Source organism: Triplophysa dalaica, chromosome 8, assembly GCF_015846415.1.
Source record: "Triplophysa dalaica isolate WHDGS20190420 chromosome 8, ASM1584641v1, whole genome shotgun sequence".
Lineage (NCBI taxonomy): Eukaryota > Metazoa > Chordata > Actinopteri > Cypriniformes > Nemacheilidae > Triplophysa > Triplophysa dalaica.
This window is the reverse complement of record NC_079549.1, coordinates 14,476,197-14,489,373: the sequence shown is the minus strand read 5'-3', so window position 1 is coordinate 14,489,373 and position 13,177 is coordinate 14,476,197. Positions and strand designations below refer to the sequence as shown.

Below are 13,177 nucleotides of genomic sequence, written 5' to 3'. Positions count from 1 at the left end.
TACAAAGAGTCACTCCGAGTTATATATAGCATCAGGAAACACACTGAAGACCAAGCATGGTCACACCGGTTTTGGGGTTTCATGCTTTGAGATCTCAGCAACGAAGCGCAACATTGAATGATTCATTACTGTTTTTTAAAGACACTTCTATCTTATTAAGAACCCATTTATCTGACTGTCGCCAATACTGACTTTGTGATCGTTGAATAAGACTGGCCTCCACACATCTCCCCTGCTGTTTCTTGTCTAGATGTGCTGAGTCAGTGGTTTTATGTGACACACTAGAAGAGAAGAGAAAGCAGGGAAGCCTGACTGATAGTCCCCACAGTGGAATAGGAGTAATGCTGGTTCACTGACTGGGACAGAGTAGCGCAGACAACGTAGAGTCACATGGCAAACCTGAGGGCCTTGGTGTCTGAAACATACTACCAAAACAGTTTTGATGTAATATGAGGTCAATGGGACCTCATTCGAGTGAAATGTCATTTAATGGACTGAATGATTTATTAAAGTTCTAATACATCACTGTGTTACAGCAATGTGAGCAAATCCACCGTTACATCTTGGTGAAATAAAGACCCCTGTTTAAGTCTCCTAGGGGTATAGACCTTTACCAGTGCTTGATAATGGGCTTGCAGCTGAAATTGACTCCCTTTGAGAACTTAGCCTATTAGTCATGTCTCTCGCCTGTTACAGTATGGTATGTAACGGGAGCTCTCTATACAATACCCAAAGGGCCATGCATCTTCTGAAACAAAACGCCCCCTTGCTCAGCCCCCACTTCACATGGTCCTCTTTGCTGGCCAGCTTCCTTTTGTTTCCTCCTGTTCTTCCTCCATGTTCTCTTTTGTCTCCATGTGTTTTATCCCCCCCACCCATGTGGCATTCTCTTAGCATTGAGTAATGAAGATAAGCTGGGCATCTTACACAATAGAGAACCCCCTCCCAATCACTAGTATCCCTTACTTGGACTCCCCAATCTTATAACAAGCTGTTAACCCCATTTAAAAATGTCCCCTTTCAATCGGCTTGTGACGAGGAATAATCCCGCCCGAGCGGTTTAATGAAAATCGCTGTATCCTGATTAGATTACCTTAGTGCCGCCAGCCAGTGGCCATTAGCCGACCCTGTACACAGATAAACAGCAGCGTGGCTCCGCAAATCCAGTTAAAGGAAGACGAAGAACGGTTTTAGGGGGCTCAGCTTGCCTCTTACCAGCCTGCAGTCTTACTGCTTTTGTCAGTGGGATTATCCCCCGTTTGGCACATCTTCGGGAAGGACTATTCACTTCCTCTTTTTCCCATTCTATCCATTATCACACTTGTCTCATTGCAGTATCATTTCACTGAACGTGATTCTCTTTGGCATATCTGGAAGGGATGATTTGTTTGTCATGAGTATCGTATTGAACAATCATTTGTGGTGCTTTTGTTTATTTTCTCCTAGTATATGTTAACAATTCGTTAACCTTTCATATAAAAAAATATCAAAACATAAATGCTATTCACACATTTACCACATATTTAAGTATGCTGTAATGTGGAAAAACTGGTTGAAGTTGTGCTTAACATGAATCTGTAAACGGTAGAAATTTGTTCATTTGCTCAAATGGTGCTTAAATTATGTCATCATTTTCTCACCCTCATGTCATTTCAAACCTGTAAGACTTTCTTTCTTCTGCAGAAAACAAAAGAAGATATTTTAAAGACTGTTGGTAAACAAACAACGGCAGTTTGCATTTACTTCTATGGTACGGACACAAAACTAATGCAAGTCAATGGATATCCGCCATTGTTCGATTACCAATATTCTTCAAAATATCTCATGTGATCTGCAGAAGAAATAAGGTCATGTGAATTTGAAATAAAAAGAGGGTGAGTAAATGATTTCCTTTTTAGATGAACGATTCCTTTAACCAGATGCATATCACAACATCACTTCTTCTCCTACCCAATTTTTCCCCTGCTCCCCACTAAAAACGTATAATGTATTCATGACCAGGTTTTTAAGATGGCAGTTAATTGTGACTGTACATCTGGCAAAAGGATCAAGGTCACATCATGCCCTCTAAAATCATTTGCTGTTGAAGTTATAGAGAGAGGCAGTAGATGCTTTTTTGTTCCTTCACAGCTTTTGTCCCTTTTTAGACATTTGTTAGTGTAGTCCCACAATACTTGTAGAGCTAAAACTGTGTTTGTGTACAGAAAAATTATCTACTCGCAGCCCCAAACAAGCACATCCAAAAGCTGATTGGCACCCAAGCCACCGCCTCCCTCTTTAAATGGAGGTATTCATTAGCTGCAGCTGCACCATGTCAGACTTAAAGTCGTCTTGTGCGGCTGGATGCAGATGGAGAAGACGGTAGACACTGTCTTTCACTGTCAATCCTAAATTATTGAAGGTCTCCCCTAAACTTGAAGTCAGTCTCTCATTAGCTTTGATGAGATGTGACAGTGATGCTGTGCCAGGCCTGTGTATAAAGAATCTGGCCTCAAAGGAGTTAGAGAATAAATTGTATTCAACTATTGAATTAAATATTGTTGCATTCGAATGCCAATAAATGCATTGATTCAGTTTGACGTTAGAACTGTTTAATTCCGCTAAATTCAACAATGCCCTCTCTGTAAAACCTTGCCCTCCAAAGACATGTCTACCAGACGGATGTCAGCATATTTAAAGGCACAAAATGATTGACTGGTAGAAAGCGTTTTTGATTTTTACAAAGCGGTGACTGCTTCCTTGACTTGTATTTGTTGTTAACACAGTCTAGGGCTGTCAAAGAGTCGATATGTGATTTTTCACGATGCTCATTTCTGATTCCCCCAAAATAACTGCATGCACCACTAATTACAACAAGGATGATATCACTCCCACAAACAAAACATATATGATTTGTACAAACATAAATAAGAGAGAATCTAATGTAACGTGTTGATTTTACAATTGAATGGTGCTAGGGAATAAAACATTTCTATGATGTAACTATTCTACAATGTGGAAAAACATTAATACGCTCTTTTAATAAATGTATGGTGTTAAGTAAATTCAATTAGGATAATTATCCAGTGATTTTCGTCAACAACTCAAGATACAATTTTAAATAATTTGTAAAAAAAAAAAGTGGCCTCTGTGACATGCATTCGACTAATGGCTTCCCTACAGCCCGTGTCCTGTCCCCAAATTGAAATGCAGTATCATATATAATTATTTACTTATTCAGTGATCTACTGTATGAGTGATGAACCCAGAGTTTTTACAGGGCAACACAAGCTTTGAAATGATTATATGTTCCACTCTATATATTAGCATTATTTAGTACCAACCAACGCAGGCTGGCTGATATTTGGTTCAAAGGCTGTCATAATGCTTTTAATAAGATTTCATTGTTCTTGTTCTTTACCGGCTGTATCATCCATCTTTAAAGTAATCCTGCCTCTAAGGGTACAGTGTACAGATAATGTTTGCTTGTTATCTCGCATGATTAGCACTGCTCTTTGTTCCACATTACACGCACGCTCGCTCTCACTGCATTGTAGGGAAATGGGCCACGTGTCCATAGAGAAATGGCTCTGTAATATTCCAAAATGTTTTGATGGAGTGGATGGCCAGGGGGGCATACCTCCTTTTCCTGAAGAGGCCTGTATTAGCTGACCTTATGAGTGTTCATGTCATAATAAAGCTGTCTCCGTTATATCACGAAACCGAACAAGGTCCTACTGTTCTGCCAAGAGCTGTCAACCTGCTTAAACTCAAGCACAACTTTCACACCTATGGCTAATAAATTGCTTTTCTAGCCCGCACTCCCCCGCTGAGTGACGAATCTGCCAAATACTTTCATTACCTTTTATTTATCTCACCAAACAGAGTTCGATTACTTCCATCGACTGACTGTTACGACTGAAACCTCTCTATTTAATGCAAAGAAATACAATATTTGGCCTGTTCGTTGGGCATTTTTAATGCCCAGGATGCATTCACATTCCTCTAGCCCTCAATGATAGAACCAGGATATGAAATGCCTCTTTCTGATACAGACAGCACACACTAACAGCCCAAGCTCGTGTCCTGCTGTCTTTTCAAAATTTAAAACCCAACAATGTGGCTGCCATGGAAACAGCTGCCAATCCTGTTGTGCTCATCTCTGGCCGAGTTCCTGTTCGTCTGTTTCCTCCCATTTCCCACAGGAGCTGCTCTGTGTTTACCAGCCAAAGAGAGACGCAGGAACAGCACAGGATAGGGCCTCCCTCACAACGCGCAGCTGGAAAAGCAAGAACCAAGACTAGGAAGGAAAATGGAGGGCAGGGATAGGATGAGGATTTCAAAACAAATTTGCAAATCGCATTACACGGTCAACATGTAATTAGCTTTGTGTGAGATTGTAAATATTGACACCTGGTAATGAGTACATGTAGTCGACACTAATCTGAAACCCAAAGCCACGCTTAGCCGTTCTAAAAAAAGCTCTGTTCAACCATTGTGTACGTTGGAGTAGGGTTGTCATGGTACCATAAACATATTTTACGATACATTACCGCTGACGTATTACGATAACAGGTAGTATCGCGGCTCTGTGCCATATTCATAGTTATTATAAACAAAATACACCAAATTTCCTTAATAGATAGATCTAAATGAAACATTTTGTATTTACTATAGTACACTACTTTATTTTTAGTATTAACTATAGTAATTTGATAAGTTGTCCCAAATAATGAATTAGTGAGACTCAAAAACACTCGGAATTTTACTAAAGTTTGCTTTAGTAAATACTAAAGTTCACTAGAACATTTTTCACATGGGAACTAATTCAAACAGATTTCACCGTGCAAGCCTACGGTGGAGTCATACTTACCATATTACATTTTCATGGTGTTTTTCGTGTCGTCTAGATGAGGGACATCAAAATCACTTAGACTAATTTCTCAGTGGAGTCACGCAATATTCTTCCTGAACAGATGTGAACAAAGCTATGAAGAGGAAAAACATCACACAACAAGAGTTACAAACCGAAGCCAGATTAGGAGAACCACTCAACACGTTTTCTTCATCAATATATAATAGTCCAAGAGCCGAAATATAATAGATGTCAACCAGACTTGATAAACAGAGAATTGAGTAGCACAGATACCATATGTTTTGTTCGAGGTCACAGAACTGTGAAGAACTGAACTTACTATGATTGCTCTTGTTTTTTTTGCTTTCAGACCCATAGTTTCAGAGTGCATTACTAAAACCACGTGTGACTCCTTTTGACTCCCTAAAATATTACTTTGACACGACTGCCCCTGTCAGATTTGTCTACAATATCGCCAATAAAAAAGGGGAATTGATATCGGGCCATTGATTCAATTACTATAAGTACATATTTGGCAAAGGTCAAGTTTGGTACACAGATATTCAAGACATTATGGTTCAAACTGCAGCCAATGTTCTCATATTAGGCATTACATAACACACACCCACTCATTCAGAGGTTTGGCAGTCACACAGACCACTAAACTGAAAAAACGTTAGAATTCGTCTATATCGTAAGACCTGACACGCTAAAGCTGCTGTGCCCCAGAGGCTAATGCTTTGATTTTCCATCAAAGAATATACAGACTGAAGCTAAGCTTTACTCAGCATATCGACAGCATTCAGAGTAGAGCATGTTCACGGTGAGAAATTACTTCCAATTTGAGATGATGTGGCTTTGATATAAAAAGGGACTTGTTTGAAATCAAGTCGTGTCGTACGCAGTGCAATGCCGAGATGGTGAACAACGTGAGCCTGTGAAGGCTGGATTTGCAATATAAACCCATCAGAAATGAGGCTTTTGTGGAGAATACCTCAGTCACAATGCAAGTTACATTTGCAGAGGGATTTAAATTTCATCTGGTTCCCAGGCAACCACAACAATAATGAAACCTATATGTAAATGCGGGGCAAAAAAAACGATACTTGTTTTTTCTCCAGAGACATCTGGGGCAGAGGTACTTCCGCTAAAGAGCTACTCAGTAAATTTGGCCCTGAGAATGTTCAGGAAGCAGGGATGCCAGAGCCTCGGGCTTATTTGCAGCGGCCCATTCGTCACCGAGTGTCCAGTTTTGCCAACACACTAATAGGATACCATCCTCAGTGAGTTTTTCGTAATTTATATCACAACTCTGAGGATGCACATTTTAATTTCACCACACAACACTGCATTGTATTCCTGTGGGGGTTTGAGTCTGTTTTGGCAGAGGCAGGATATTACAGAGATCTTTAAATGGATAATTTTTAACATGACAGACATTCAGCTCCGATCCATTTAACCCATCTCGGCTTCCTCCTTAGCCATGCAGCAAAAGCAGCAGAGAAGAAATCGGTGGCAGGTGGTCATTAGTGTGTCACAGAAGAATGAAAAATGGTTGAGCCTTGGCGGTTTAGCATCATACATTTTACTAAAATTACACAATTTTCTGGATCGCTCTCTGCTGCTCAAACACAAAGATAAGCTGAAAGCGTATGATATTAAATGCGTAAAAATGCCCTGAAATGTTCAAAAGTGGATTCGTAGCCTGCTTCGAGTAAAACGTCTCCCTCGTGTCCTTTGACTTAAAGCGTAACAAATTGCTACTAGCAGCATTTACATCTCACAGAGTGTAGCTACTGTATAAAACAAGGTTTCATTTTTCCTTCACAAACAAATGCAGCATGTCGGAGGACAGGGCCTCCGATTTGACAAACGACAAAGAATGAGTCGTTTCCATCCAACGCACCAGCGGCCGAGGGCCAAGGGAAATGGGATTAAATTATCTACCCAAATTAAAAGAGCATATCTGTCTTGGCTCCGCTAACAGCTGTTAGCATTTATCTTCTGCATGTGTCCATGCCATCCGTTCATTCTCTAATGTTTTCGAACTGACTAGGCTAGGTGGAGGGGGCCGGTGAGTTGCGTCTGAGCGCTAATTGCCTCGCCACGCTAGAAACCATTTGTGTGTGGTTGTGTCCGTGAAACCCCAGCGATTTGGCTAAAAGGGGGAGGTGGACACACGAGGGGATAGGGAGGGATGACACAGGTGCAGAACCAGGGAAAGAGGACTGCTATTACACAGCAGGAGAGTCTACAAAAAGTCACTCCATCAAAGACTGCTGATTAAAATTTCATAAGGAGGGGGCCAAGGGTAAAAATCTGCTGTAGGTTGTTGTACTAGACCACGCTAGAAGTGGATCGAGGGTTCAGGGAGACCAGTGGACGCAGTTGGATTTCCTTTATTTGCATAGGGTTATTCCAATGTTTTTTCTCTTTAGTTGAACTTTTTGGTGCGCCACAAACGTATATATTTTCACAGCTGCCAGCCACATGGATCGTTTGTTGTCCAAATGTTGCAGTTTAGTGAGATTGAGGTTCTGGGAAGGTGCGGGCAATGTTTTCGGATGCGAGTATGTCTCCGTAGACTCTTAACAAGTTGCTGACATCTCGTTTGTGAGACTCTGCTGGTAGTGGGCGTTTATTGACTATGCTCGCTTTGATGGGGAGCATCGAAAATGAGATCAAAGGAAGGTGCGGTAGCCACTCAGCATTGTACCACTCTGATGTTTACTTTTCACATAAGAGCCTTTCTATTGGCTATTAACTGCTTTATTGGGACTCTTTTTCATGCTTTTGTCAGGAAGTCCGCTTTAAGAGTTTGTAGTTCATTGGTTTCATTGCCACTTATCAATTGAACAACCGCAACACGCACTACACCAGCCCCACGAAAACAGACACACACACCGAGGTCCATAGTAAATCACAAACAGTGTACAAGCTCATGCTGTAACTGTATTGTCTAAATGTCAGGAGTCCCCGGGCGGGGGTGCAGGGGGATGGGGCGATGACAGTAGATAAAGTGAAGAGATTCAGGCTGCAGCCGTGTGCGTGACAGCTGTTTTCTTCCACGCTCGCCCCTCCCCTCCCCGGACCCCTGTCAGCCACCCCACCATCACTCACCCCCTATACTACAGCACCGGGACAGCAGTGACAGCTCCCCTCCCTGTGCCCAACCAGTGAGGTGCAAGAAGCAAACAGAGACCTCAGCTGAAAAGGCACGCAAGATCCGTGAAATCCTATCCGGGACGGCCCGGGCCTCAGATGACTCTGATGTCCACCCTGCTGTGATGATGGTTTATGTGTCATTGGGACAGATAGAATATGCATCTGACTGCAAAATTGCAGACGCCGTGGTCTCTTCGTCTCAGTGTATGGACAGAGACATCCTAGAGTGAGGCCCTTATGGCCTATAGAGTTTAAAAACGTTTCCTAAGGTTGATGGCAGAAGAATTCTCAGAGGGTTCATGGGTAATTGTTGTGTCATTACTGAGGTAATCGTGCAACAGACACGGCACATCCCTGTCGTCCTCCCTAAAAAATACAAAAAATATATAGATAAATGAATGTCATAGTGTGTAAACAGGCCAAAAAGCCCTTCAAATAAATAAAGAGAGGACATAGCTCCCATCTTACAGGCAAATGGTTATGGCCTGCAGGATGTGTAAGAGATAATGGCCGTGCTGGAGCCGCGGAAACCCGGGATATTGTTATGAAGACTGCAGGGGAGGGAATGATAGCACATTATGGACAGATTTTATCACCAGATCATTGACAACGCTTGTGCTCTATTAAGCGAAACATGGCCAGAGCTTAGAACAGGTTTATGGTTTATGGGAAAAGGCGAGTAACCTGTTAAATTTTGTGTGTAATATACACACTTTTTTTAATTATACAGGGTTCTTGAGTTAGCTAGAAAGATTATTGGTTCATTCTGTAACTTTTGCCTCAAAATCATCTCTGTGTTGAACAAAATACAGGTTACATAGTTATCTTAACATGGGTTGAAGTCAAATGACCTCAAATCCTGCTAAATTGTACCCGACACCTCTCACCTAAATCATTAGTATATGCTTACCATTACCAGTTTTTAACACTGATTTGTTATGAACTTGCTTAGAAAATGTATATTTTAGCCAAAAAAGTTACGGGAATTTGCAGCTTTAAAGGGATAGTCCACCCGAAAATGAAAATTCTCTCATCATTTGTCATTTCAAACCTGTATGACTTCCTTTCTCCTCCAGAACACAAAAGAAGATATTTTAAAGAATTTTGGGTTACCAACAATGGTGGTACCCTCTGCTACTGTATGGACATAAAACCAATGCAAGTGGATGGGTGCCACCGTTTTTCAGCTATCAACATTCTTTTAAATATCTTCTTGTATGTACTGCAGAGGAAATAAGGTCATAAAGGGTCATTGAAATGACAAGAGGGTGAGTCAATGATGACAGAATTTCCATTTCCGGGAGAACTATCCATTTAAAGGTTCTTCAGATGAACATATTGCTATATACCATCAGATAGTAGGTTCTTTAAAGCGCCATTATGTCAATCAACCATGGCATCCAAAGATCTTACAAACAGACTGTAAACCCGTTTTGGTTTGAAAAGTAAAAAAACACACTTTTAACTCAAGTGTTGTTCTTAGTCACTTCATCTTACACACATATACAGCACACAGATACACACTAATACACACACACACTTAGGCTTCCCATCAGCAAATTAACTGAATAAAGAGCCTCTCTTTGCTGGGTCGTTTGAGTGGCTAATTAGTCATCAGCGCATGCTGTGTAGATAGAGCGAGAGAGAGATGTGCAGGAGAGAGATGGGTTTTGCATCAAGAGGTAGAACTTCAAACGACATGTGATGAAAGCCAAAATGCTTTAATTAAAATCTATTTGTATGAGCAAAAAATCATATAATTTTAACCCCCAAAAAAACAGAGAGAAAACTGTTTTGTTAGATGCGGGCGGAGATATAAACACATTAGTTTAGATAATGTGCCGACTTTATTATCCAAGCAGGGAGAAGAAACGGGAAAAACTGACTCTGAGATTGCCGATAATTTCCCCTTTGTGTCTAACTTGGACTGCGGCCACATTTGCTAATAACAGTTTTGCGATTCACCCCCTCGCCTCTCTCTCTCTGCCCGTTCTTTGTCTGACATTGCCTCTTAGTGCTGCTTGTGAACCCCCTGGCACCGCATTTATAATAGATGGATCTCAGTGCACACAGAATAAGCAGGGTCAGGGGGAACCGTCTATAGTGGCGGCCAGTCCGAAACACAGCAACACTGAATCAGGATTAATCCGATGCAGTTGCTCAGTTAAGTGTAGCGATGGAAATTCTAAGCACCTATAATGATGTAGATAACCATAACCATTAACAAAATTCTCCATTTCCAACCAAAGATCAGTGTAAAGATACCGTTCAGGATTATTTTATGTGCACTTATGTCACTCTACGGCATCTCCCCATCTCTCTTTTGCTTTAAGAAGCATGATATAAAGAATTCATCAATGCTCTGCTCTGTTCTTATCAATGCTGGATTGGATGTTCCTCAGAGCAATCATTAAGGCCTACAAAACACACCAGAATTGAATAATTTCAGAGGTACAAGACCTCTGTCCATTTCACAAATTCCTGCTGGCTAACACATGAATGAAAAAGTCTTTATGGATAATTCATGTACTTTCCAGGTAGCGAGCAGAATCCTAAATCAACATACAGCTCACAGGGAGCATTACAGCTGGAACTGTCAATAACCTCTTGTTCTTTTTTTTTGTTTGTTAAAACTTTGCTGTATTAGACATTATGAGCCAAATAAGGTGTCACCATTGTGGTCAGGCAAAGAGAAACGATTTGGCTTCAGGTTAGTTAAATGGCCAGTTGACTTCTGCAGGAGCTGGAATTGTTTCCATTAAAAATACTTAAGAGTTTTCTTTGGGTTTAGTTTAAGACATTGACTTTAAATAACATCTTTGAACGTATTTTCATATGCAAGTAAATGTTCGGGAAAAAATCTTCTGTTGATTTTTTTAGCTTGCTTTAAAGGGATAGTTTAACAAAAATGAAAATTCTTTCATCGTTTACTCATCCTCATTTCAGACCTTTATGACTCACTTTCTTCCTCAGATCACAAAAGAAGATATTTTGAAGAATGTTGGTAACCGAACCAGAGCGGTACCAATTGACTTGCATTGGTTTTGTGTCCAAACAATAGAAGTGAATGTTGTTCGGTGACCGACATTCTTCAAAATATCGTCTCTGAGGGTGAGTTAAGGATGATAGAATTTGTATTTTTGGGTGAACTTTCCCTAAGGTTCATGGTCCAAAAACAAAAAATAACGACAGTAGCCTGCCCATGAATACCATCTAACAGTAGGTGGTATTAAATTATGTTTTTGATTTAAAAAAGCGCCCATCAATATGAAAAATGCAGCTTATCGGTAGACAATATGACACCAGTTAATGTGTTTAAATTTATGTATTTTATTTAGGTCTGAGGTAAAGGACATATATATATATATAGGCCAGAATAAATGAAGCTTGTGGATTTACAGCTGGGAAGGGAAAAAGTTGGAAGGTTTACTCTCCTGCCATATGACTGCCAAAGTGCTTTTACTGCTACACACCACGGGGAACTCTTTAATATCCAAACTGGCCACTGTGACTGAATACTGTTAAACCAGTGAAAAAGAAACTGCTGAGTAGGCAGTCAGTGAGCCATGATCTCTCTCTTCCATCCACTCTCTATCTGCCAAAGTATTCATCAGAGGAAAAACCAGAGCGAGGAGAAAAGTATCTTAAATAACACGGTCATTTTATTTCAAGCACTGTACAAATTACGCTACACTACATGGATAAATACTGTTACCTCAACCGCGGCAAGCGTAATAAAAATTCCATGAATGTTCGGTTTCTCTCCCAGAAAATCTTGGCCCCCAGCTGCTCTCCAGATTTTCCAGCAAAATGCTTCATGTAGCAGGTGTAGCCGTTTACACCTTCCAAAGTACGAGCAACCGAATCAAAGTGTTGATGTGCCAACTGCGTTTTTTCAGACAGTTAGTGTTACTTAATTCTCAGACCGCCCACAGTCCACTTGCTAACCATCTGATGTATATTGCCCACAAAACTAAGCAAGACTTTCTCAATATAGGAAGCTCTAATCTTAATGGCTGACATCCATGAGTAGGTCACACAATTTGTATCTCTATATTTTGTACTACTATTGCCATACTAGTATACCCCATTGCAGTCTGTATTGTGGCATAATATACATCTTAGATAACGTAAAACAAATCTGTCATCTCATATTAATTATTTTCTTTTCACCTACAGACATGTTTGGAACTGGAGAGGTACTTACAGACGGAGCCCAAAAGGCTCTCCGAACTCTTTGACGAGGAACTCGACTGCCTCCTCACACCAGGCTTCATGAAAGGTGACAGTGACGAGGACCTGATGGACCCTCTGTTACCCAGCTTATCCGACGAGGCCAGCCCGCCCCCTTTGCTCGTGTCCCTTCCCAAGATCCTCCACACCCCGACCAGCACCAAGAATACAGATGCACCGATGAAAGAGGCCAGTGGTGGGGTGAATCCTGCCCAACTCAACGCCGTCACATCCCTTACACCACCTTCCTCGCCTGAGTTGGGGCGGCACCTCGTAAAGCCCACGCAGACTCTCACCGCCACAGCTGATGGCACGCTCACACTCAAATTGATGGGCAAGAAAGTTGGGCTCGGGGCGGCGAAGCTTATCCCGACACATTCGGTACCCTCGCCGCCAAGCCGCGGAGCACAGAGCGATGGAGAAGGAGGACTTGGTACAGGTGGAGGAGACGTCCCAGAGAACAAAAAGAGGGTCCACCGCTGTCAGTTTAATGGCTGTAGGAAGGTTTACACAAAAAGCTCCCATCTAAAGGCACACCAGAGGACACACACAGGTGAGAAAATGAGTGGCTTTAACTGTTTAGGTATAAATATGAGTGATTAAAAAATGTCACCTAATTGGGAAAAAAAGCTAAAAATTGTTCATTTTTACATGCAATGTGAAAAAAGGAAGGATATTTTGCTTATAGTTTTTGAACATGCATTACAAACAGATACCCAAGGTAGATAGGATTATTAGGGATACAATCACAACTCTGTATCACAAATTTGTCCATCTCTGGTAGTATTTAGCATTCGTTGAACACTTATGGTAAATCAAGCCGACACATGTTATAGCAGTGTTACATGTAGTAAGATAAAGTTCCAGAAATTTTCCTTGCCAACGTTCTCATACTATGGAAGGGTCGCAAGCGATCTTGCGAAGCTAACTAGATTTTTGCAGCAC

The 13,177-nt window shown here is 41.2% G+C and overlaps 1 protein-coding gene across 1 annotated transcript in view; it reads left to right on the top strand.

Annotated features, from left to right (window-relative positions):
- The window catches only part of klf7b (Kruppel like factor 7b), a 43,131-nt gene that overhangs the window by 15,465 nt on the left and 14,489 nt on the right, over positions 1-13,177 (top strand). The window contains exon 2 of the mRNA XM_056755390.1: positions 12,179-12,785. Within this exon, the coding sequence (XP_056611368.1) occupies positions 12,179-12,785 (607 nt within the window). The remainder of the gene's footprint in view (positions 1-12,178; positions 12,786-13,177) is intronic.